This window comes from Rattus norvegicus, chromosome 2 (assembly GCF_036323735.1).
Source record: "Rattus norvegicus strain BN/NHsdMcwi chromosome 2, GRCr8, whole genome shotgun sequence".
NCBI lineage: Eukaryota > Metazoa > Chordata > Mammalia > Rodentia > Muridae > Rattus > Rattus norvegicus.
Window position 1 is genome coordinate 170,482,419 of NC_086020.1, and position 27,929 is coordinate 170,510,347.

Consider the following 27,929-nt stretch of genomic DNA (forward strand, 5'->3'; position numbering starts at 1 on the left):
CCTGTCAGAATCAGCAGCCTGCCCAAGCTTAAGCGGTACTGAAGGGTTAAAATTTCTAAAAGTTAGTCATGAACAAAGTCCAGACATGCCTGAGAGAATTTGAGATAGGGCTCACTGGCCCAACTATCAACTCCCAAGGACACTGGCCATCTGGAGCCACCCCCTCCCCTTCCTTCACTCCCTGAGGATGGGTCATCCCCCTGCTGCAGTGAAATGAGTTGCCCTGCCCACATTGCTGAGATGCTAGATTACACGTATGCTTTGTTGATGTAACTCCGTGCCAAAAGTAACTGTGCACCCTTTGTATTAGCCAATTATGTGTATTCACACGAAACCCCTGGTTTTCCCTCTATAAGCTCCTGCCTAGAGAGGCTCGGGGCTTGACTCAATCTCCTGTGTGAGATACGTGTCAGCCCGAGATCTCGTAAATAAAACTGCCTCTTGTTGATTACATGAAGACCGGCTTCTCGTGTTTCCTGGGGGTACCTCAACCCGTGACTGGAGTGAGAGTCTCCCCAAGTCTGGGGGTCTTTCAGTACTAGACCGGAGCCCATCCTCCCAACCCTCCATAAACTAGGAAGGTTGAACGAACACCAGCAGGAGTTGGAGAGAGCCCCCTATTGATTCACAGCACTGAGACTTCCTGAGCCCACAAAGCAGAAAATAAACTCACAGAAGCCATCCTAAAAAACACACACACCATTTGCTGAAAATGCTATCTTTTTTTCCATTGGATGGTTTTGGCTCCTTTGTCAAAAATCAAGTGACCATAGGTGTGTGGGTTGAGACCCCATATGAACAACAATGCCACCCAACCAGAGCTTCCAGGGACTAAGTCACTACCCAAAGACTATACATGGACTGACCCTGGACTCTGACCTCATAGTTAGCAATGAATATCCTAGTAAGATCACCAGTGGAAGGGGAAGCCCTTGGTCCTGCCAAGACTGAACCCCCAGTGAACATGATTGTTGGGGGGAGGGCGGCAATAGAGGGAGGATGGGGAGGGGAACACCCATATCGAAGGGGAGGGGGATGTTGGCCTGGAAACTGGGAAAGGGAATAACAATCGAAATGTAAATAAGAAATATCCAAGTTAATAAAGATGGGGAAAAAAAGAAAAAAAGGAAGAAAAAAAAAAAGAAACACACACACACACACATACACACACAAACAAAGATCTGATGACAGGTATTTCCTTTACATAAAACTAAATTTAAATCTTTTTCAAGTAGATATTATCCTTAGTGCAAAGGAGAACCACTGAATTGACCATAACCTTGATCTTTGACTCTATGCCTTCATATAAATTGAGTTCTAGTAATGTAGTTATTCCTCTTGTTTTGTTGCATTTCTCACCAAAGAAATAAATACCATCCTGAAAAAGGTCAGTGTTAGCTTCTTCTGGCTTTTATTATGATTCTCTACTAACATTCCCATTTTCTGAAAGTTGCTATATCCTATTTCTTATACATTAATACCAGTGCCAGGTTAATGCTACATGAGATACAATGGGACGAGGACGATATTAGATATGTCCCAAACTGAAAACAAAGCAAAGCCTTTCAGCCTCTAATGTCTACGGTAAGATGCAACCAATACAGAACCTCTTGTTCCTGGACAGCTAGCTTTCTGTCCTGGGAGAATAAATTCAAACTTCATAAGGTGAGTTTGGTTATAGCAATAGAGAGGGTGGCAATTTGGGGGCTTATAAAAACTTAAATGTCTAGGAAGTTATTCTTCGTTCCTGACCATCCTTCCAAAAGGTGTTGATTCCGTGTATTTTAAAAAGTCCCAGTGTTTTCAGATCTCTTGCTCTTTATCAGTACTTTTTAAATTTAATTTTTGGGGCTTGGGAGAGATGACTCAACATGTAGAGAACTGGATGATCTTCCAGAAGACCTGGGTTTCATTCTCAGCCCCCACATAGCACCCACGCAGTTCACAAATGTCCATGAGTCCAGTTTCAGGGAGCCTGACACTTCCTGCTGATCTCTCCAGGCACCAGGAAAACACGCACTCACATAAAATAAAAATAAAATCTTTTTAAAAATTAAATCTTTTAAAGAAGCATTGTGTTCATCATACATCACCAAAACGTATTTAGTAACTCAGTACTCCCTCTTTGCTTTGAATAACAGAAATGCCATAAAAGGTTGGGAGAATGCAGACATCCCAGGGGACACTGGGACATGTGCTGTATGTACTGGAGCAACAGCATCCTGTTCCTTGGTTTTCATATGTATGTCTTAACTGAATTTTAAGCATAATTCTGTTACTCTTCTCCCACCATAATTCCTTCTTCATACTCTATCATGAAAGAGAGGCATTTCTCATGCCCAGTCTTGTGGTGTTAAGCCTCCTTGTAGTTCAAGGAGACCATTAGACATGTCATTTCCAGGTAGAGAAAGTCAGTGACCCTACTCGGGCTCGGTACATCTCTGTTGCTGTTGTACTTGGATATAGCTTTCAAATCTTTGCTTTGATAAAACCAAAGGACCTGATGTCAGCAGAGAGAGCACCAGAAATAAATTTCTGATTAGACCAATTATTTGGATGGAATGAATGAAGCACTGTTACATAATCACCTCTCATTCCCCTCCACTTATCCAAATAAACAAGTTTCTCAGCACTTAAGTCTATTACAGGGAGCAGTGTGGGTAGAATTGTCAATGAGCTCTGTCTCATTCCAGCAGTAAGTAATATTCATGCACAGGTACAAAAGCAAATGTTCCTGCTTATTATTCTGCCTCCCTTCAGGATCTCAGGCCCGCTGCAGATGCTGAACTGACACTCGCAGATAACCTCAGAGCTGGAAAAAACAACTCCCCAGATAAATCTCCTTTTCGGGGCTCTGAAACTTTACCCAAGAACTTATTCACCCAAGCCTATCTTGGGTCTTTTTTTTTATTTTTTAAATATTTGCTTTATTTCTATTGGGGGAAGGTATACGATAGATATAACTGTTATCCAATCTGCTGTCCACTGTGTACACACATACCCACACACATACATATACATACACACCAAAAGTCCCTCCAAAAAAACAAAAACCACCCTCAACCTGTACCAATACTTCATATTTTGACCAAAAGAATCGATCCTGGGAAGAAGTGCAAAATGCAAAATCCAATGACCAAGAAATGCTGATAAAACAGCATCATTAATATACAAAATATTTATATTATGGAACTAGTAACAGGTGATGGTCTCCACGTCTGTAAAACTTTGGAACAACAGAGCTGATTGTTACATCTAGTCCATGCCAGCTTCCAAAACCCAGAAGATTTTAGTTAGCTTCATTTTTTGATGCTTCATCAAAATTTTCTACAAGATCTGGAACATCATCATCATCCTCTTCATCAATGTCTTCTGGTTTGGGTGCTTTACTATCCAATACTTGTCGTGGGAACTGTTCGGCTAACTTTCTAAGGCTTGTTAAGCTGTCAGCACCAAGCTGACTTAGTATTCTAGGAAGCATTTCTGTGATTGGTTTGGCTTCTGCATGACCAGTAATTGCAAAGGTGTTAGCAGAGAGGGAAGCTTGGACTTTGGGATTGTTGAAATGAATAACTGTTCAATCGTCTTTAATCATGTTCACCTCTTCAATACCAGCTATATTGTTCACAGCCAGTTTCTTTAGTGAACTCTGAAGCTTTTTGTCATCAGCAGTAGCTGTCCTATGCACCACCTTCCTCTTCCTGCGAGCTGTCCCCTTGCCCCCTATCTGGACCTGAGCTTGAAGCTTGGCTAACTTTTCTTGATTCATGCTGTTGGTAAATCTGCAGCGGGGAGGGTCCTCCAACACCAGCACTTGGCAAGAGCAAGATGGCTGCCTCACCTGTCTTGGGTCTTGTGGTGACTCCTAAAGCCAGTCGCAATTCACTCCTGACACCAGTGGAACCCGCAACCATATTATGACTTCAAAATACATGACCAAGCCGCTTAAAGAGCTGCCACCAAACAGGAGAGGTAATTCTGCCCATTTTTGGTGAAACTAAGTTTGGTTTTTGGTGACTGGTTGTTTTGTTCTGTTTTTCTCTCTTTGATTTAAAAAAAAAACAGTTTTAGCTGTGTTTAAAAAAGTTTTAGCTGTGAATTCTAATACAAAAAACAAACATTTCCCACTTTTCTTTTTTCTTCTTTTTCTCTTAATATTGGCTAAAACAGATTAGCGCACTTTCCCTAGGAGTTTGGAAGATCTCACTTGTTCTCTGAACCCTACCCCTTTCCACCTGTTGGCCAACTCAAAAAAAAAAAAAAAAAAAAAAAAAGGCACGGCTCCTTCTAGCCCTCTTCTCCTTCTTCCCTGAGCCTGCACTGATGACCTCCTTGCCTGCCCTGATGTTTCTCTTTCAAGCATTAACAAAATTGTCCCGTGGCTTCAAAACCTACTTAAGCAAAATGTGAACAAATTCAGGGCTCTATCAGCAAGATGAAAATACTGTTCAGGCAGCCACCGAGGTTACCCTCAGTTAGACAACTAGGAGAGGTGCCCATGAGCGGGCAGCCATTGGGGTCTGCTTCAGTGAGTCAACGAGGAAAGGTCTAATGTAAGGCAGGATCCAGGAGTCTCTCCCTACCTCCAACATCTCAGACCCTCTAGTGACACATTGCAACACAAGTGGAACCACCTTAATTTCTGTTCCTAACAAACTTTCAAAACCATCTGACTATAATTACTGCAGTAGGGGCTGTGGGGGCTAATAAGTACCAAAGATGGATGCCACTGACTGGCTTCCAAGGAATGTAGGAGGTAGAAGAAAATGTAGGCACGGTAGAGGCCAAGAAGGCATTTGGAACTCACATGGGGTGATCCTGCTTGTAATACTAGGAATTGGCCCCTGTAATGAAGGCTGCCTCCCTCGCCTCCCTCCCACCACACACACTAGGAAACCTGCAAACGGAACCAAACTACACTTATCGCTGAGAGTCATGACCCTTGACAACTCTTAGCACACTTCTTTGTATGCAATTTAAGAGTCATTAAAATTTATTGAGTGTTTGCTAGTGCCAAGCAGTGTTCCCAATGTGTTCTGTGCAATGAATGATTTAATACTCCCCACAAGTGAGGTCTTAGCATCTCCATTTTATGAGCAAGTGAAACCAGCGTGCAGACAACCTAAGCACCTGTCCAAGGCTGCAGGTGTAGGCACTGGCTTGCCATCTTCTCGCTCTTGCCTCTGCCTCTGCCTCACTCTGCCTCTAGTAAGTTCATTGTGGTAAACGCTCTAAATTATCTCTGCTCATTACCTGGCAAATGCACAGTATGGACTACTTGTTATGTGCCTGCCATGGTGCTGGGTGCTTCTGCATGTGTTTTCTTGTATCATTCTGGTTTTCTCACTCTCACAAATATGGAATTGTAACTGAGGAGATTGTGAGTAAATTAGCCTTATCACCAGCCACTAAGAATCACTACTGTCTCCTTTTTTGATGCTTTGATACAAACAGAAATAACACAACCATTTATTTAAAAAAAATCAAAACAGATGATTTCTTTCTGTTAATGCGGGTTAGCTAGTAATAACTTACATCTTGGAAAACTTACCCATTTATATTTTATTATCTGAATCTATTCTTTACCCAACCTATCTACAGGGCACCTGTGTGTGTTCTTAAATCTTGTCTCCAGGAGTTATTGTGAGATATCTTAAACTCTGCGATCTGTAGGATATTTAAAAGAGCAAGTATATCTATCAAATGTATTTTATCTGCCAGTGAACATCCTTAAAGGTGCCAGATACACGTTTATCAATCAGCACATGGTCCTTGATCTGGTCCTCGTGGTTTTCTGCCTCCTATCATGTGCCAAAGCTTGCACTGGAAAATTCCACGGATGTATCCAATAGGTTTCCCTTTGAGAACCTAGAGAACTCTGTGGTACTATTGGATAATAGTACGTAATCTGTTCTGTTAAAATGCACTTACGTACACACACACAAATACCTTAGGAAACCTTAAGATATGAAAAGGTTTATAAAAATAATTCAAGGAAAAGAGCAGGGACTAAATTTTTTTGCAACTTTACACTAATATATTTTTATATTTATATGTATTTTTAATTAATCTTTTTTATAGTCAAAACTTTAGACCCCTCCCGGTCTACCCTCTGACTGTTCCTCATTCCATACTTCCTCCCCCCCACTTATTTCCATGAGGATGTCCCCACCCCCACCCCCACCAGACCTCCCCAGACCCTGGGGCCTCCAGTCTCTTCAGGGTTTAGGTGCATCTTCTCTTGACTGGGTCCAGACCCAGCGGCCCTCTGCTATACATGTGTTGAGGGCCTCATATCTACTGGTGAATGTGGCCTTGTTGGTGGCTCAGTTTCTGAGAGATCTCTGGGGTGCAGGTTGGTTTCCTTAAATTCTCTATGGAGCAGTGAGGGAGGGAGTTTGCCTGAGCAGATTTCAATGTCTCCAGCAGGGTGTTCTGTAAGTGCTGCTAAAGTTGCAAGCAAGAAACTGATAGATGAAAGAGGACAAACAAACACAGACGTAAGACCTCCCTTTCATCTGTACCACAGACTTAGAAACTGCTTTGTCTCTATCATTTTGGGGCTTTAATTTGCAATTTTGATTCTATCAAAGTTCATATGCTCAGAAGGTAAGCAAGAGACCAAAAGACGATGATGCTAAACAAACAGCCCAGGATTAAAGCTAAGGGACACGGAAGATTAAAAGGCCACTGCAGGGTTTGTCTCTTGCAAATGCAATGTCCAACTGGGATGGATGTAACAAACAGTGAAGGCCACATAATGCAAACTTTATTCCTTAATTAAGTTGCACCTAAATTATATAATGAAAATCATTGAGGAAAATGCTCGTAGGACCGAGAGCTTTTTATGTGTGCCTTAGGATACCATAGCAACCATCGAAAAGGGCCAAACATCAATAAAATTTTAAGTTGGTCCATGAAATAAAGGTGTGAAATAAATGAGGGTGGTTGAGAGTCAAGAAAGCACTTGTTGTTCTTCCAGAGGACCTAAGCTTGGCACCCACAACTCACAACCCACGGCTCACAATTACTTATAACTCCTGCTCCAGGGGATCCACTACCCTGTTTTGGCTTCCACAGGCACCTACACAAGTGTGCACATGCCCACACATAGGCAGACACAATGAAAACTAAAAATAACATTAAGAATTAAAATAAAATTTTAAATAAAAGGTGAAGGGAAGATGGCATAGATTGGTTACAGTTCTGAAGGACTAAGAACCAGGTAAGCTAATAGTGATTTTTAATCCAACCCTGAGACCAAAGCCAGAAAATACTAATGTCCTATTTAAAGAGGACCAAGCAGAGAAGGGTGGGCTGCTTTACTCCAACTTTCATTCTACTCCCATAGTCAGTCTACTAGTGAGCTCTGTGCACACTAGAACGGAAAACAGCCTCTTGAGTTACCCTCCCTAATACATACCGAATAATGCCTAACCAAATAGCTGGCGGCTATGGTCCAGTTGAATTGATACCTGAAGATAATCATCACCCTGTGGATTCCTGTGAACAGTGACAAGCAAAGCTTATCATTTCTATGGCCTTAAAAGCCCATCAAATGTGTAATTGCTGCTAACCAGTAAACCACAGCCAGCTCGCTATTCTGCACGAAACCTTAAGCATGCATTACATGTTGTTACATAGCCCAAAGTTTCTTCTCACTTAATGGCAGACATGCTGGGGCACCTAAATGCTAAACTTAAAAAGAAAATGCTCTTATTTTTGTTTTGTTTCAGGGCTGTCTGCCAGGGTTTGACTGAGAAATTCCTAAAGGAGGGAGGGTACATGGAAAGGTTGTTTGTGAGACGTGCTTGCGCTGAAGGGAAAGAAAACATCAGCTTTCCAACAAACGTGTCACACCTGCCCCAAGTTTCCAGAGTTTGACTCCTTCCTCTGTGAGGAAGCTAATCTAGTGCAATCATAGTACTTGCATTACCTTGCTAACAGCACAACGCAGCAGCACGTATTTCAAATTAGTTTTTCAGCAGCCTAGACAACTGAAGTCAAAAACAGTTAACTTCCTGAGAGTCATGGCCTCTGATGCTGCCCACTGAGGGGACTGTGAGTAGGTTCATGAAGGGCCCTGAGATTTACAACAGCTAACTGCTAAGTTCCTGACACTTCCAGATGAAGTCAGCATTGATAGCTTCTCTTTCTTCATTCCCTTATAGTGGTCATGAAACGCCTATTTCCTGTGTAAAATGACTTGTTATTAGCATGTACATCTTGGCTTCTTTTTGTGACCTAAACAGGCTTTTAGCACTTACATCCCATCAAACTGAGTTTATTAGCATATGTTAAGACCCACTATTACTTTATTCAAAACAAGATAAAATACAAAATCAACTTAACTGATGTGTTGGCTGTAATGGGTTGAAAAATAACCTTATTGTGAGCAAATGGACTGAATGGACATTTTTCAAATAAAGAACTATAAACATCCAATAAAAACATGAAAATACATCCCACACCTCCACTCAACAGAGCAACAATACAAATCAAAATTATGAGAGTCCATCTCAGTATTGCCAGAATGGTTACCAACAGAAAGCAATAGGTGCTAGCTGACCTAGAAATATGGGAAGTCAACTCTCCTATACTATAGGTAGAATGTAAAATAGTTAAGCCACTGTGAAAATCAGTATGAAGACCACACACACACACAAAGAATCAGGTTAATGGGATGAACATGGACATCATTAAGTACATCATTAAGTAACTACATATGTGTATTGACACTGTAGCAAAACATCTTACTTTGTACAATTAAAAAACTTCTGAGGGAGCTGGAGAGATAACTCAGTGCACAAAAGCACTGGCTACTGTCAGAGAACCTAGGTTTACCTCCCAGCAGTCACATCTATAAATCTAGTCATGGCTTCTCGCCTTCCTGGGCATCACAAGAAACATAAATTTAAAAAGCAAAAAGAGAAAAAAGGAAAACCCACAAAATCTCCCTGGGCTGGCAGATGGTCAGAGAGGCAAAGACACTTGCTCCCAAGTCTGACCATCTGCATTTGATCCCCAGAAATCACATGATGGAAAAGGAGAAGAAACTCCCACAAACTGTCTTGACATCTCCACTCTAGCCATGGTTTACCCTTATCCACCACACAACAACAATATAATTTTAAATTTAAGTGTCCTTATTTGGGAGACACTTGAAATAAGAGAAAAGGGAAACTTGACAATTTCTGAGCCAACCTAGTTTATAGGCATGCTTTGTGTCCTTGCTTTCTCTGCAGTCTAGAAAGTTAGATGTATGAGCAGTCCAGCTAGGAGCGTGACCTACGGTGTGGCACAGCAGCTGGCAGACACTTTAAACTTGCTTCCTACATTCAAACTGCGTAAGACCTGATTAGGATATCAATAAAGCTAAAAAAAAAAAAGTTTTCTCCTGCTACAAAAATACTCTACTACTCACTAATGCCATTAACAACAGTCCCATAAATATGTTGGGAATTTAATTCATGCAAACCTAAGAACTGTGTAAAAACTTCCCAGCAGTCTTTATAAGCTGCCTTCTACATGGAGGTTGGAGAGAGAGCAGGGACATGAGGAGGAGGGGAGGAGGAGGAAAGGAAAGAAGGATCTGGCCTTTATTTCTTTTGCAGTTTTTCAAAACTGCGTCCTGACCCCTAAAGACTACCCTCAGTAATAGGAAAGTCTAACACAAATCAAGTTTCCTTATTTATGGATGTTTTTCACAGTAACAGACTTTTACTAGAAAAAGCCTTTATACAGCATTACTCCCAACAGCTGCTTTTTCAAATGTTGCTGATTTGCCTTGTTTCACTGAAGCTAAAAAAGCCAAAAGCCAATTTTATTAAATTAGTTGGAAAGAGAAAAATCAATGCTGGGGGACAAAACAATCATGCATATCTTAGGAAATGACCTTGTAAAGGGCTCGCAATCCTACCCTGCTCGGATTCCATGGACCTCAGGAACCTGAATTTTCCTTGGAGTCCACCAGATAGTAAATACTTACCTTGGGGTTTGAATCACTTTCTGGTTAAATTAATAAACTGTTCTTAAACACTTTCCAGGCATTATAGGTTATGCCCAGTGATTGAAGGTACAATTTTGGCAAGCCAGGTGTACTACATACCTTTCATCCCAGGAGGCAGATCTCTGAATCTATGGCTAGCCTGGTCTACATAGTGAGTTCCAGGTCAGCCAGAGCTACACAGTGAGTTCCCACTAAAAGAACAACAAAACTGGATTTGGGGGCAAGATGATTTTTGCTTTGAAGCATGATGGAATTGCATGGTAACAGCTGCCCCCTCACTCAGTAGAATGTATCAGATAGTAAAACAGATATACAAAGGATGGCCTGAGATATCAACTCCAACTTGCAATGACAGAGGACTTTGTTGTTCAAAGCTGAATATTAAAATGGGATTCTAAGAAAGGATGGGAAGGGAAACGGCCCTCCAGGTTGCAGACAGTTGTGTGGTCTGGATCACAGAGCTTCACACCCTTTCCCCCAAGTTGCTTTTGCCCCGGTATTTATCTCAACAACAGAAAGTAGAGTGTAGGCTTTCAAAGCGGAGACCTCGGTTCCTACCAGGGTATCCGCTCAGAGATCCACTGGAAGAGAAGTCTTGAAGAAACTCCAAGACTTGACCTCTGCACATTTGGGTCAAACTGGGAGAGGATCTCCTGATGTTAATTCTTAAAAGCTTACCTGTGTCTGGGAAACAGTTTTAAGGGCCACAGGGAAGTCTGCAGCAATAGCTGTGTGGTGACAACAGCACTTCAGGTATCTGCTAGCCCTGTCCCAGCACACCTAGCCCACGGCTTCCCATGACTGGGCTGCCTACCACTCAGCCCTTTTAAACATTTCATTTTGGTCCTGGCACCTAGGTCCATCTTCATAGCAAATTTAGACCATTCTCTGAGATCCTATCATGGTATTAAAACTGAAGAGTGTTCATAGACCAACCTATTAAACTAGCCTCTTTGATCAAGCCCCTTTAGAACACTGTCACATTCATCCTCTCTGGTTCCTTAGACATGATAAATCTTGCAGTATCAGACCCATGTGCTTGTAATTAAATTCAAGGGTAAGTCTAGAACTGAAGACTTGGAGGGAAATATACAAAGGTCTGATTGGTTGAAGGGCCATGCTGTCATGTCTCCCAAGAGACTCTGCAGTCTTCTGAGTGTAAACTACTAACGGAAGAAAAGTTTTAGAGATGGGAGTATCCACTTAGATGTCATGTCTGAGAAAGTCCCATTCTTTGTAAACCACTGTTTAGTAAACTACTAGCTTTTCTTACCTGAGTGCATTGGTCCTGGCTAGTTTTTTTTTTTATTAACTTAACCAAAGCTAAAATAATTTGGGAATAGGGAACCTTAGTAAGGAAAAGGGGCTCCCAATAGACTGCCCTGTGGGCAAGCCTATAGGGAGTTTTCTTGATTAACGGTTGATGTGGTGGGCCCAGTTCATGGTGGTAGGGGCCGGCATCAACTCCTGGACAGGTTGTCTTAAGTTGTATAAGAAAGCAAGCTGAGCAAAACAGTAAGCAGCATTCCTTACATGGCCTTTACTTCAAGCCCTGCTTCTAGGTTCCTGTCTTGAATTCCAGCCCTGACACTGATGATGGACTGTGATGTAGAAGTATAATTCGAACTCTTCCTTCCCCAATTTGCTTTTGGTCATTTTTTTTGCAGCAATAGAAACTTTCACTAAGACACTATTTCTCAGTCAAGAAAGGAATTACAGACTGAGAAGTCTGCATTGCACCAGGTACAAGATCTGATGCAGCAATGATGGTGCATAAGCATACAGCACATGCTGCCAGAGCCCCCTGTATACCACAGGGCAGGAGGTGACCAGAGAAAAGGCACTTTCTGGCCCTATGATTCTAGGTTTATATACAGTTTTTTGATACAGTGTGGGACAGAGCTGTGTTCCTTTTCTTTCTTGAATAGGACCAGGAAAAAAATACATTTAGCCAGTTGGATCATTTCATGTGACAGTAGGGACTTGACTGGATGAGATATGGGGCCTGTGAAATTCCCAGAGGCCAGCTGAGCCAGCACCAAATCTGTGTGTAGCAACTGTTCATTTACTGCTTTCTCCACAGCACTTTCCTGTTATGGGGACTGAGTAAATCATCCTCATCCCATCTCTTGCCCCTACTCCTTCACTCCAGTTGATGAGATTAACAGCTCTGCTCTACCCACCACCCAATCAAGACTACAGCATGAACACAAATGACCATGGATTGGCATTGAAAACTCTGAAAACATGAGTCAAAAGACACAATTCCCTTTTAAATTTTCTCAGGTATTTTATCACAGCAACAAAAAAAAAAAAAAAAAACCCAACAGATCATGTTAATGTGAGTCACTATAAAAATATGAAATAAGACACAGAGTTACCTTGGTTACAGGTAGGTTGAGTTTTAGATACCTGGGGGACATCTGAATTAGGAATTAGCTTTTTATTCACTATGTCAATATTATAGTCGATATTTGCATTTTGATACAAGCTATAGCTCTTTCTTGCCAAGTGTGCTCTTTTAAAATTGGCTTCATCAGCCTTTTATATTGGTTTCTAAACTTTGAATCATTGCTATTAATGTCCTTATTCACGCTAACAAATACTGAAGGTTATGGTTTTCATTTACACCTCTGCTCTAAATAACACCCCCAAACCTCAGCAGCACTTTAAACAAGCTGCATGCACTATTTCATAAAGGCTGTCATCTGGAGTGTTTCTCAGCCCAAGAGCTGTACCATCTAAGATCTATCAACAGTTTGTAACTAACGAAGGCCTTCATTTGGGACAAGGACCATATATAATTACCCTCTTCTACAGAAATTAAGGCAGCATGCAATTACATTCACTAGTCTAGTAAAGTCTCATGTAATATGAACACGATTACACTCATCCGCACTACTGCACAAAGCAATAACCTTTAACATAAAGGCTGTAATTGTGACTGAGGGGGAAGTGATAAAAGTTGTGCAAAAAAATGCTATACTAATAAAAATATATCCCTTAAATGTCAGCTACTCCATGACTTCTTAACACTTGCCAATGTTTTAGCTTTAATATTGTAAGGCTGATACCAAAACTTATGCATTTACCATTACATCACCATGAATTCAAATATTTTGTGGTTGATAGTTCTCTAAATTGTTGGGTTCACCCCAAAGTGAAAACTGTGAGAATGTGTGTAATAACTTATCTGAGCTATCACAAACATTTCTGTGAAAAACAAATGTGTCTCTTCTTCTGGTTTAGAGTCTGAGCCTACTACCCTGTGTTCCATGGGTGGTCTCAAAGCAAATGAAAGCATTCACTGTATGTTCTCTGAATGGATCATTTGCAACCTAGAGCCAATCATCTCTGTGGTATTTGTGCTGTACAATATCAACAGTGCTGATGTGATGTCCATACCCATTTAAGTGAGAAAGTCTGAAGCAGTTCACTGCAAAGGGAGCACATATGCTTTGTGAGGAAGGTTGTCTTCTTTAGCATTGGAAAGGCTGACATTCATTTACAACTTTCCACTAGAAACTTCAAATTAAGCTGATAGAAAAATTATTTTTAACTATTTTAAATTCTATGCATTCACTCCTGCCTCTAGTGCTTATAGAATGAGTTGAATAAAGGTAATATTTTGAAATATAAAATATCTGATGTCAACTATAAAAATTATCACTATAATTATCCATGTATGCTAATAAAGTGAAGAGGTCAAAATGGCCTGAATTCATTAATTATTCTTTAGTAAGAAAGGGTGATTCTTTGAATCTACCAACCAAAACTTTCTACTGGTATTTGATTTGTTTTTACAAAACTTTTTTCTCTTTCTATCTGACACTTTGATCTCATGAAGATGTCAAACCTAAGACTCTGCAACTGTTATTGACCTGGCAAAGAAAGAGATGTTCTTAAAGATCAAAGACATTTATATGCACAGATTTTAATAAAAACAAAACACACATTCGTAGTGCCATATATTTAATGTTGAAGAATTTGAAGTATAAAAATTAACACATGATTTGAACATTTAAAAAACATTAACACTTCTTATGTAAACAATGTAATTAATATCAAAACATAAATGAAGCATAACTATAAAAACCTTAAATATATTAACAGCAAAGTTATAATTTATTTCTGTAACAAATATTAACTAAAATATTTGCTTACTTTCAAGGACCACAATGGTAGACTGATTTTCATTACTACTGCCAAAAATTTGCATCTTAATCTTTTTTGTCTCATCATTTCTTTCTACATAATAGTTAGATGCTTCTGGTTACATAACTGTTTCAAACTCCACTATAAATAGCGATCCTTGGTAATCTAATCTAGTACAACCACTGTCTTTAAGTACTTCAATATTTGTAAAATGCTGTTTTACAAAGTTGTTATACAAAAAAACATAAACTACTGGAATCCTTTCAAGCTTGGGAATTAAAAACCCCCAAAGTTTAAAAAAAAAAGTAGTAGCTTGATATCACTGAGTAACTTTGAATTGCATTTCTGCAAATCCTACCACTCTTGTCATTCTGAATTATAGCTGTTTAATGTTAAAATATTTGTTTTTAAAGTCAAATGTGCAAACCCAATTCTAAAATACAACAGTATTTTAATTTTCATGCCTTATACAAAGAAAATTTTATACTAATATATCCAGACTTTCTTCAGAAGAATGAGGCCTGATTGGAGATATATAGTCGTTGTCCAACATGGCTGCCATTAGCAAGTGATATTGTTGGTGACAAGGGATAGCTTGGATAAGAATAAGGCCTTGAAGTATAAGGAAGCACGCTGGGTGTCCCAGTAGAGAGGGTAGCGCTAACAGGGGAAAGACTATTTATTGAGCTGCGACGGAAATTGTAGTCTGTAAATAAATATATGAACAATTATGCTGCACATCTTTGTGGACACAAATTTAATTCAAAAGACAAAACATGTAAATGACAATCACGTTTTAACATAATGTTCTAACATTTAAGTACCTGATGATACTGTAATGGTGGTGGATTACTATCACTGCAGGGCAAACACCAGCAGTTCCATCAAGTCAGGGTTCTTTCCTTAATGGACAGCACTGTTTCAAAGGTCTTACTACAGTGCATTTTGGGTATCTTTTTCTTTTTAACACAGAAAAAGAGAACCTCTGATTTCTCTTTAATCAACAAAAAGCTTCTCTTAAATTTGGATCTGACACCAAGGGTAGATCATGAAGAAAAAGATAAAAGAACAGCAAATTCAGTTTCTTTTCTTTTTTTTCTTTTTTAAAAAACCATATTAGGTATCAAACCAGCATAAGCATTTGTCCCTGGACTTCTGGTATGAACTAACTGTCCAAAATTTCATTATTTAAATGCTGGCACAAACATTCATACAACCAAACATCAATTTAACATTAGAGTCTCCCTGGTACCACAAAACTAAGATGAATCATCTCTACCAAAAGAACGTCAAAACCATTATCAACTTAATAGTATAGAAAATTATCCAAAATTAACCAAATTATTCAAACAATTATATTTGAAATATTAATTTCAAACAAACGTTCATCTCATGTACCAATAATTTCCTGCTTCCTTAATTGTAGTAATTTTGTATGTGTGTGTTTTATTGACCAAATTTGTAGATCCTGTACTTTCCAAAAACTCAACTATGCTCTTTACTACAGCATAAGTCAAAGTGGTGACTGTGTCTGTAAAATGATCGTTTATCAAAGTTGTGCTATTGTTGGAATGAAAGAAATGGAATGAGATCATTTAATATACAGGTCAAGCTTTCACTCTCCAATATCATTCACTATGAGGTCTATAACACATGAAGAAACTTAATGTTTAACGAACAGGAATGAGACCAACTGCAGGAGAATAAGCTCAAGCAACATCAGAAAGGACCTATTTAAGAAAAAAATAAAAAAGTGAAAATCAGTTGTAAATAGGTTTAATTGCTAGCACTGTAAAACTCTAATTAAATTTAAATGAATGGTACCACAAGATCAATAAAGCAGCTTGTTTTAAGAAAATATAAACATGTTTTGAAATGTCCAAAGCAATGTTCAAAATATTTCAGGCATTTTGAAATCATTGGCTTTTCTACATCAGCTTTATTTCCTCTTTTAAAGATTCTGTTTTACCCAAGAGTTAAGGTATTAAAATCTTAACTGAAACATTAGATCTATTATGCATTGATGAAGAATTTTAAAAGTTGATTCTTTCCTACTGAAGATTATTATGCAATTTATTATGCAAATCCAGTCCCTTAGTAGCCACATACTTCTAACTCACTTAGTTCTTTAAATATCACTAATGTAGTAATCAACAACATGACTTAGAAATGACTTCAGTAGATAGGAAATATAATTTTCAAGTAGATATCATGCTTTCTTTGAGTTTCCACCATTCAAAAGGTAGCAGAGCCTACTTGTAACATGTGATCCTAGAAGTTATTTCCAGGAGATTTAAAAGCGAGCTCCACAGCTTGCTCTGAACACGACACTTAGCATTTCCGGAGTCCTAGACCACACACCTTTAAACAAACATAACACCTCCTATGTTCTCATTTAAAAACTACATTAAATCCCAAATTAAAGGTTTATTCAAAATACTATTCATGTAAGGGAATTGGTCAAAAGAAAGACTTCAGTTAGATGCTTGTTAAGATTTTACGAACACTTCATAAGTGAACCCTATTCTTAAAATCACTATGAACCTAAGTATTTATTTTCAGAAAAACATCTGGGTGATTAGAAAACCGACCACAAGTCAAATAAGATTATTAAATCAAATGTAAAGTGAAACTGTATAGCTGAATAAACCTAGGAGTAGGTACACATTCCTTATATATAATTTACATATAGAAAACATCACAAGAAGAAAATGAATGAGTTAAAATTCTAAGCATGTTATTATTCAACCCCACCCATCAGTTTTTCCTCTTCAAGTACATCCTCAACTCTTCAGTCCCCCTATTTCAGACCCAAAATGATCTATATACCCTTTATAATGAATGCCAGAGGGCCAATTCAGAGTTTAAATTTTATACTTTATGTAATTCATGTCTGGATACTCAAAACAGAGGTTCAATTTCCAAACAGTAGAAGGCACACACCTGATGTATTCACTTCATTTAATCCTAATAAGTGTATAAGCTATGTCATCCACAATTAACTGATTAAAAAACCCACAGAATGACATGTCTCTTCAGTTAGTGGTCCTATAGGCAGGCTCACATTCTGATTTCTAACACCTTGGATTAGTTCATCTGTTTTTGTATTTCATTGTTTTAAAAAAGTTTCTATTTCTAGCTTCTTTTGTTCACTCTAATCTCTAGATTCATAATATTTGAGTTATTTCTTTCATTTCATTGTTAAGTAGTACTTGCGGTAAGAATATACCACGATTTTTATGCAGTCACCTGTTAATGAATATGTGAACTCTTCTAACACTGATCTCTTACAAATAAAATATGCCCTATGCTCATTCTTCTATAAATCTTTTTGAGGGTTTCTCTTAGCAATGGTAAAGAGCTGAGAATTGAGCTGCAGGAACGTTGGATAAAGATATTATACTCTCGAGATCGTCACTGTGACGATCAAATTCAAATAGTAAAATTTGAACTTGCCTGTTGGTCACATCTTTCACAACAGTTAGTATGCCAGCACATACGCACATACACACAGGGGTTGGAAGGTGTTGTACACACCTTACTCTGACTTTGGCTGGCCTGAAATTCACTTTGTAGAAGAGCAGTTTGCACTGATCCTCCTGCTTCTCCCTCCCAGATGTGATAACAAGTTTGCACTACCAAACCTGGTCAACAGCTCCAAGTATAGCTAGCACATGTGATATTATACTTCATTGTGGTTTTAATCTAGATTCCCCTGTGGCTAATAATGTGTTCATTACATAGTTATACATTTTTGTTAAGCTATGCTAAGTTTCTTGGCTCCTTAATATTAGTTTTATTGATTCTAATAAACTTTTTAATAATCTAATTTCAAATTGAAAACTAAGAACAAGCTTAAACTTTACAAGTCTTTAAATCAAATGATCTCAATTCATATGAATGACAAAAGACAGTTGATTTAGGTTAAGACAGATCCATAGGTTCACAGGTAGATAAAAAAAAAGTTAAAATGTTTAGACCTCCTAATTCCTAGGATGCAGTGTTTACATCTGGCCAAGCTTTTAGAGCAATCTTAAGCAGGATATTTGAAAGAAAACATCTCAAAAGGTCCCCAGAGGGCTCCATTTAGAATGGGCAGGAAAACAAAAGTCAAGTCAATGGTGCTATTCTCTTAAGCAAACTGGACATGACCTGAACTTAACTATTTCCACAACTATTCTTAATGCATGCAACATCTTATTTCCTCACGTATGATTTTTTTTGTAATTTCACTTGCATTGGTCTTCTAATATAATAGATTTCTTCCCTCCTCTCTCTTTTTCTCTCCCCTGTCTCCCCACCCCCTCTCTCCCACTCTATATCCCGAGACAGTGTCTCCTGTATCTCAGGTGGTCCTTTCATTTGACTTTTACCCAAAAATGAGCTTGATTCTGATCCCTTCGCCTCTTCTTCCCCATTACTGGTAAATTATAAGAAAAAATGACCAATAAAGGCTCCTAGAGACCAAAACTTAGCACATAAACCAAAGGACGAAGAAGGGCCAGAGATAGAGAAATTGTGCATTGACACTAAAAGGAGTCCAGCTGCTTTCCTTTCAAAGAAGCAAGACGACCAAATAAACCATACTGCAAGTTGTCTACTGGCTCTCTGTGTACTCAAGGATCTTAAGGGCAGACTCGTTCTTAACCATCTGGACAGCAGCCTCTGAGAACAGAAACCATAACTGGTGCTGTCCCAGTCTACACTTCAGGACAGGCAAACCTGTAGATCACCAGCTAACAAATCTGAATCAGAGTGAAGAGGACAGACTTAGATTAAATAAAGGCAGGAACTCTCCTCAAGGTTCATTTTTGCCAGTAAACCAATCCTCACAACTAGTCTTCCTAAGTCAAGCTTTAAAACCTAAGACATTAAAAGAAGGCAGCTCTGTGTTTAAAATTTAGGTGAGATTTAAGATCTATACATTTAAAAGCTACAGTTTTGCTAAAATCTGTGAGGATAAATTTAGAGTCTAACAATAAACAGATTTCTCATAGGCATTAATAATGTTAGATAATACTTGTTTAGTGCTTAGTATATGCCAAAAATAGCCATACAAGACCAGCTGCACACGAACCCTTCTGAAGGCACTGCACGCACTCTCACCTTTAAGAACAGTGAATTAAGCACACAGCGGTGAAATAGCCTACCTAGGAACACAGAATTATACAGGGGCTGATTCCCTCATATGGAAAAAAATAGTTTTGGCAAATCATACACTTACATAAAGCCCACCACCTACCCCATCTAAATCTGTCTCTTGAAGCTTGGTGAGAAAACTAAATGGTGAATTGTTCAGAAATAATTTAGAATCAAAATATTGGTTTAATAATTTAGAAAAATAGTCTCAGCCTCAGCTTAGTTTGAGAAATACCAGATAATCAAAATATAGTACTCACTCTATGTCTGATGTAAACTATTTAGAATCCAAATGGTTCATTTTAGATATCAGAACATTGTCTTGTTCAAAGGTTTGAAAACATCTGAATTACAGAATGCCATTTAAATTTAAATTTTTTTCTTAATGAGTCTATTTCTATAAACCAATCAGTACAGCTAGTAAAGTGCAGGGTTTAGGTAGCTAAGTCCATGCATTTCCCCATACAGTCATGAGAGGATTAGCATAACTCTGCTTTCCTGAGAACACAATAGGCCACAGTATTCCTAAGAGATGTTTTCTTACCTGCTTATTTCCTCCAAATTCTTCTACACAGGTCCAGGCTGAAGAGACTGTGTTCCCTGTCTGTAAGCAGTGAAGACAGAAAAGAATTGAGTCTTTAGATTGATGTTATCCCTATCTTGGAAGTGCATGGAATCCTTGACAACTTTAAAACTCTCTGATTGGTAAATAAGAAAAAATGGAGAAAGGGGGACAATTGGCAAACAGGTGTCACTTCTGGACTCTGAAAAGATGAACAAAGAGAACAGTATTCTGATATCTCAATGAAAATCGTGAGTTAGTACATCATCAGAAAAAAACATTTCTAAGAAAGTTAAGTTCTTACTCATCAGTGTATTCAGAAAATACCCCAACAGAGATAAAGGATTTTTAAAAAGTAAGTGAGGCTACATGATTTCAGAAAAGATGAGAAACCTAAGCAAACTCGGGAATTGGAAATGTTTGTAGGTGTAATTACTTATACACGAAGTATCTCTTCCTTCCTGTTTCCAGAAGAGATGGATGACCAAAACAATATTAAACTTCAAAAACCTGCTTGGCATGTCACTTCCCTAGGAAACTGCTAAAGCATACACAGCTCCAGTGTCACATCCATTAATTTAGCTGTCGTTTCATATGCCTAGAACCTTCCCATCAAGAGTACACATCCAACTCTGTGCTAAGAAACTGCATACAAGTATGCACAAGTAAAACATGTCTGATGATCTCCAAAAACATTGCAGAGTTTTAAATAATACTTTAAAGATAATACAGTATAAAAATGTCATAATAATTGGTTACCACAGCATCAATTTTGTTTTTAAACACAAGACACCTAGCTAAAATCATTGACAAGAGCTAAGAGGATAACAAATTATAGAACAATGCTCTTAAGGCACACCGGAAACCTAAAGAAATACACTCTTCTTTGAGCAATGTCCTTGTCCCGGTAATGATTGATTAATTCTCAAAAGGGAGATGACAAACAGCAAGAAATTCTAATACACAGAAAAATTACTGAAACTGAGAGGTAACAAAATGGAGAGGAGCGACCCTGGTAAAACTGACGTTGAGTAGAGCAGCAGACCGTACTGAACCGAAGGAGACAGCAAATAGAACATAACTGAACTTACAAAGTGTCTCAATTCTGACTAGGAATAAGGATATTTTGTGATGTGATAAAGCACTTCCATGATAAGGAAATTACTCCTCTCTGAATAAAAGTATTGTCAATTAGACTTCAAATTCTCTATAAGTTTTCATTGCAGTATCTGACATTCAATAAAAACTAATAATACTAGAAAATAAATTAGATCACCTAAAGCCAACAGAAATAGTAATCACCCTAAACAACTATATCCAGAAAAACTCTCAATTATCATAGAGAGAGGAAATAAAATATTTCAATACAAATTCAAATTTAAACAGTATCTTTGCACGGATCCAGTCCTACAGAAAATACTAGGAAAAAAACTCCAATCCAAAGAGGATAACTATATCCAAAAACCCCACAAGAAATAAGTAATTCCATACCAGCAAGGACAAGGGAAGTACACACAAACATAACCCCGCGCAAACACACCACCACCGCCTTCAAAATAATATACCTCTTAACATCAATGGACTCAATTCCCCAATGAAAAGATACGGGCTAACAGAATGGATGCATAAACAGGATCCAATCACTCTGCTACTATGAGAAACACACCACAGCAATAAAGATAGACATTTAGCTCATAGTAAAAGGCTGAAAAATTTTCCAAGAAAACAGCAAGCTGCAGTAGCCATTTTAATATCCAATAAAATAGACTTTCAACAAAAATTAAGAGACAGGGAAAGACATTTCATATTCATCAAAGGAAAAATCTACCAAAATTATATCTCAATTCTGAACATCTATGCCTCAAACACAAAGGCAACTACATTTGTAACAGAAACATTGTTAAAGGTTAAATTGCACATTGATCTCCACACATTAATAGTGGGAGACTTTAACACCCCATTCACACCAATTGATATGTCATCCAGACAAATGGAACTAACAGACATCTATAGAATATTTCAGCCAAACACAAAAAAATACACCTTCTTCTCATCCTGTCATGGAACCTTCTCCAAAATTGACCATATGGTTGGTACAAAGCAAGCCTCAACAGTCACAAGAAAATGGAAATAATATCTTATATCTTATCAGACCACCATGTTTAAAGCTGGACTACAACAACAACAACAGAAACAACAAAAAGTCTGCACACTCATGGGAAATAAACAACTCTCTACTCAGTAATCTTGGGGTCAGGGAAAAAATAAAGAAATTAAAAACTTTCTAGAATTTAATAAAACTGAAGTCACAATATACCCAAATTTGTGGGACACAAAGAAAACAGTGCTATGGGGACAGTTCCCAGCACTAAGTGCCTCCATAAAAAATTAGAAAATTCTCATACCAACAATTTAAAGGTACACCTGAAATCTTTAGAGAAAAAAGCAGCAAACATGCCAAGGAGAAATGAAACGTGGGAAATAATCAAAATTAGGGCTAAAATCAATCAGTTAAAAGATAAATAAAACAATACAAAGAATCAATGGAACCAAAAGCTGGATCTTTGTGAAAAATCAACAAGATAGACAAAACGCTTGGCCAAACTAACCAAAAGAGAGAGAGACAGTATCCAAATAAATGAAATCAGAAATGAAAAAGGAAACATAACAGCAGACATTGAGGTCTTACTTCAAAAGCCTGTACTCCACAAAATTGGAAATCTTAACAAAATGTTGATTTTCTAGATAGATACCACTTACTAAACTTAAATCAAGATTAGTTAAATTATTTAAACATCCCTATAACTCCTAGAAGCAGTCACTGAATGTTTCCCAATCAGAAAAAGCCCAGGACCAGATGGTTTTAGTACAGAATTCTACCACACCTTCAAAGAAGAGCCAATATACCTCAAACTACTCCACAAAATAGAAACAGAAGAAACACTGTCGAATCTGTTCTTTGAAGCCATGGTTACCCTGATGCCTAAACCACACAAAGATTCAACAAAGAGAATTTCAGACAAATTTCTCTGATGAACATTGATGAAAAACTACTCAATAAAATACTCACACAACACATTAAAAACATCATCCACCATGATCAAGTAGGCCTCATCCCAATGATGCAGGAATGGCTCAATAAATGAAAATCCACCATAAACAAATTGAAAGAAAAAAAATCACATGATCATCTCATTAGATGCTGAAAAAACCTTTGACAAAATCCAACAACATTCATGTTAAGTCTTAAGAGAAATCAGGGATACCTAAACATACCTAAACATACTTGAATGTAATAAAAAAAATATACATAAGAAGCCAATAGCCAACATCAAATTAAATGGAGAGAAACCTAAAACAATTCCATTAAAATCAGGTATGAGAAAAGGCTGCCCACCCTTCTATTCTCCATCTGCACCCAGAGCTGGAGCTTTCCCCATAGCTCTCAGTTCCAACCTGCTGGCAGAGATTCTGCCAGAAGCCCTCTCCCTCCTAAGCACACAGACCACAGGTAGCACCCCATGTTTTCTTCACTGACGATCCAAAAGAGAGACTCCCAGGGACTGCACAGGGCTCAGGAACCAGATGCTTTCCGGTTTCCATCTGCCCCCAGAGCTGGGGTGATCGATCCCACATAGCCCTTGGATACAAAACCAAACTGCAGAGAGCTCCTCTCCCCCCTAAGCCTATAGCCCACAGGTGGGACTCCACTTTCTTTCCATTTACTGTACAAGAAGAAACATGCCGGGATCACACCCTGTGTGCTAAGAGGCAGCCTAGGACAAGACCCTTCAGGTCTCCATCTTCACCCAGAGTTGGGACTGTCCCACAGCTCTCAGACCCAAAACCTGCCCTGAGAGAGCTGGTCTCCCAGGAGCCCTCTCACTCCTAACAGGCTCACAGGCCCACAGGCCCACAGGCCCACAGGAAGGACAAGCTCCAGACAGAGACAGCAAGACTAGCAAATATCAGAGATAAGCAGATGGCAAAATGCAAGCACAAGAAACTAAGCGACAGAAACCAAGACTACTTGGCATCACCTGAACCCAGTTCTCCTACGAAAGCAAATACTGAATCTCCCAATACACAGGAAAAGCAAGATTAGGATTTAAAATCACATCTCATAATGATGATAGATGACTTTAAGAAGGAAATAAATAACTCCTTTAAAGAAATACAAAAAAACACAGGTAAACTAGTAGAAGCCCTTAAAGAGGAAACACAAAAAATGCCTTGAAGAATGACAGGAAAACACAACCAAACAGGTGAAGGAATTGAACAAAACCATCCAGGATCTAAAAATGGAAATAGAAACAATAAAGAAACCACAAAGGGAGACAACCTAGAGATAGAAAACCTAGGAAAAAGATCAGGAGTCATAGATGCAAGCATATCAAAGAATACAAGTGACTGAAGAGAGTATCTAAGATGCAGAAGATAACACGGAAAACATTGATACAATAGTGCAAGAAAATGAAAACCAAAAAGTTCCTAACCCAAAACATCCAGGAAATACAGAACACAATGAGAAAAACCAAACCTAGGAATAATAGGTATAGAAGAGAATGAAGATTCCCAACTTAAAGGGTCAATAAATATCTTCAACAAAATTATAGAAGAAAACTTCCCTAACCTAAAGAAAGAGATGCCCATGAACATACAAGAAACCTACATAACTCCAAACAGATTGGACCAGAAAAGAAACTCCTCCCATCATATAATAGACAAAACATTCAATTCACAAAACAAAGAAAGAATATTAAAAGCCGTAAGGGAAAAAGATCAAGTAACATATAAAAGCACACCTATCAGAATTACACCACACTTCTCAACAAAGACTATGAAAGCTAGAAGATGTCACACAGACCCTGAGAATACAAATGTCATCCCAGGCTACTATATTCAGCAAAACTCAATTACCATAGATGGAGAGACCAATATATTCCATGACAAAACCAAATTAACACAATATCTTTCCACAAATCCAGCCCTACAACTATGCCCTAGAAAAAGCAAGAAAATAATCTTGCAACAAAACCAAAAGAAGAGAGACAAACAAACATAATTCCATGTCTAACAACAAAAATAACAGGAAGCAATCACTATTCCTTAATATCTATTAACACCAATGGATTCAATTTACCAATAAAAAGACATAGACTAACAGACTGGATACGAAAACAGGACCCAGTGTTTTGCTGCATACAGGAAACACTCTTCAGTGACAAAGACAAACACTATCTAAGAGTAAAAGGCAGTGAAAATTTTCCCAAGCAAATGGTCCCAGAAACAAGCTTAGTAGCCATTCTAATATCAAATAAAATCAGCTTTCAACCAAAAGTTATCAAAAAGGATACGGAAAGACACTTCAAACTCATGAAAGAAAAATCTACCAAGATGAAAGCTCAATTCTGAACATCTATGCTCCAAATGTAAAGGCACCCACATTCATAACTCATAATTCAAAGAAATGTTACTAAAGCTCAAAGCACATATCGTAACTCACACAATAGTGGGAGACTTCAACACCCCACTCTCAACAATGGACAGATCATGGAAACAAAACTAAAGAGAGACACAGTGAAATTAACAGAAGTTATGAACCAAATGGATTTAACAGATATCTATAGAACATTTCTATATGTACTTTCTTCTCAGCACCTCATGGTACCTTCTCAAAAACTAACCATATAATCAGTCAGAAAACATGCCTCAATAGATACAAGATGATAGAAAAAATCCCATGGATCCAATCAGATCACCATGGAGTATGGCTGGTCTTCAATAACAACAAAAACAACAGAAAGCCCACATACACATGGAAGTTCACATTGTATTACAGAGCAATAGTGATAAAAACTGTATAGTATTGATACAGAGACATGTAGTTCAGTGGAAAAAACTGAAGACCTAGAAATGAACCCACACAGCTTTTGGTCACTTGATCTTTGACAAAGGAGCTAAAACTATCCAATGGAAAAAAGACATTTTCAACAAATGGTGCTAGTTCAACTGGAGGTCAGCATGTAGAAGAATGCAAAATGACCCATTTTTTTCTCCTTGTACAAAGTTCAAGTCCAAGTGGATCAAAGACCTCCACATGGAACCAGATATACTCAAACTAATAGAAGGTAAGGGAGAGCTTCGAACACACAGGTACAGGGGAAAATTTTTCAGAACAGAACACAAATGGCTTATGCTCTAAGATCAACAATCGACAAATGGGACCTCACAAAATTGCAAAGCTTCTGAAAGACAAAGGACACTGTCAATAGGACAAAACAGCAACCAACAGATCTTTACCAATCCTACATCTCATCGAGAGTAATATATACAAAGAACTCAAGAGGTTAAGACTCCAGAGAATCAAATAACACTATAAAAATTGGGATACAGAGCTAAACAAAGAATTCTCAACTGAGGAATACCAAATGGCTGAGTAGTACCTAAAGAAATATTCAACATCCTTAGTCATCAGGGAAATGTAAATCAAGAAAACCCTGAGATTCCACCTCAGCCACAAGTCAGAATGGCTAAGATCAAACTATCAGGTGACAGATTCTGGCAAGGATGTGGAGAAATAGGAACATTCCTCCATTTTTGGTGGGATTGCAAGCTGGTAAAAGCACTCTGGAAGTCAGTATGTAGGGTGCTCAGAAAATTGGACACTGCACCTGAGGACCTAGCTATACCACTCCTGGCCATATAACCAAAAGATGCTCCAACATACAACAAAGACACATGCTCCACTATGTTCATAGCAGCCTTATTTATAAAAGCCAGAAGCTGGAAAGATCCCAGATGCCCTTCAACAGAGGAATGGATACAGAAATGTGGTGCATTTACACAATGGAGTACTACTCAGCTATCAAAAACAATGATTTCATGAAATTCATAGGCAAATGAAGTGAGTAACTGAGTGAGGTAACCCAATCCCAGAAAAACACAGATGATAAGTACTCATTGATAAGTGGCTATCAGCCCAAATGCTCAAGTTACCTAAGATACACAGGCTACATGAAACTCAAGAAGGATGACCAAAATGCAGATGCTTCACTCCTTCTTTAAAAGGAGAACAAAAATATCCATTGGAAGCAGAGACTGAAGGAAAGGCCATTCAGAGCCTGCCCCACATGTGATATATATATATATATATATATATATATATATATATATATATATATATATGTATATATATATATATATATGTATATATATATATATACACACACACACATATACACACACACACACACACACACACACATACAGCCACCAAAACTAGATAAGATTGATGAAGCTAAGAAGTGCATGCTAACAGGAACCGGACGTAGATCTCTCCTGAGAGACACAACCAGAGCATGTCAAATACTGAGGCGAATGCCAGCAGCAAATCATTGAACTGAGAAAGGGACCCCTGTTGGAGGAATTAGAGAAAGGTCTGAAGGAGCTGAAGGGGCTTGCAATAATACCAACCAACCAGAGCTTCCAGGGTCTAAACCACTACCCAAATACTATACATGGATGGACCCTGGGCTCCAACTTCATATGTAGCAGTGAATAGCCTTGTTGGGGCACCAGTGGAAGGGGAACCCTTGGTCCTGCAAAGGTTGGACCCGCAGTGTAGTCGGGATTGTTGGGAGGGGTGGTAATGGAAGGTGGATGGGGAGGGGAACACTCATATAGAAGGGGAGGGGTAGGAATTAGGGGGCTGATGGATAGGCAACTGGGAAAGGGAATAACATTTGAAATGTAAATAAGAAATACCCAATTTAATAAAAATGAAAGAAAAAAGAAATAGAAATCATAAATTCTTAATGAAAAAATTATAAAAGTATCTATTCATGCATCTTTGTGATAAAATAAAATTTGTCTAGATTTAAAAAAAAAAGAAAGGAAGGAAAAAATCCTGGATAGCCAAAATAATCCAGAACAATAAAGGAACTTCAGAAGAAATCACCATCCCTGATTTCAAGCTGGAAAGAGAAAGCATCTTCAACAAATGGTGCTGGTCTAATTGGATGTCTACATGTAAAAGAATGCAAGTAGATCCCTTATCTATCA

General features: G+C 38.3%; 1 protein-coding gene and 1 pseudogene across 8 annotated transcripts in view; both read right to left on the reverse strand.

Annotated features, from left to right (window-relative positions):
• Positions 1-2,259: 2,259 nt before the first annotated feature.
• LOC134485929 (transcription factor BTF3 homolog 4-like) lies at positions 2,260-3,973 on the reverse strand (annotated as a pseudogene).
• Positions 3,974-13,964: 9,991 nt separating this feature from the next.
• Positions 13,965-27,929, reverse strand: part of Rbm46 (RNA binding motif protein 46) — a 51,719-nt gene continuing 37,754 nt past the window's right edge. For 3 of the 8 annotated variants that reach the window (XM_063281816.1, XM_017590872.3, XM_017590873.3), the window contains exon 5: positions 13,965-14,870. In XM_063281816.1, the coding sequence (XP_063137886.1) occupies positions 14,671-14,870 (200 nt within the window). In that variant the 3' untranslated portion in view covers positions 13,965-14,670. Of the gene's footprint in view, positions 15,895-19,847; positions 19,908-27,929 lie in introns of all 8 variants that reach the window. The other 5 variants (XM_039102297.2, XM_063281817.1, XM_006232530.5 and 2 more) reach the window with 4 other exon arrangements.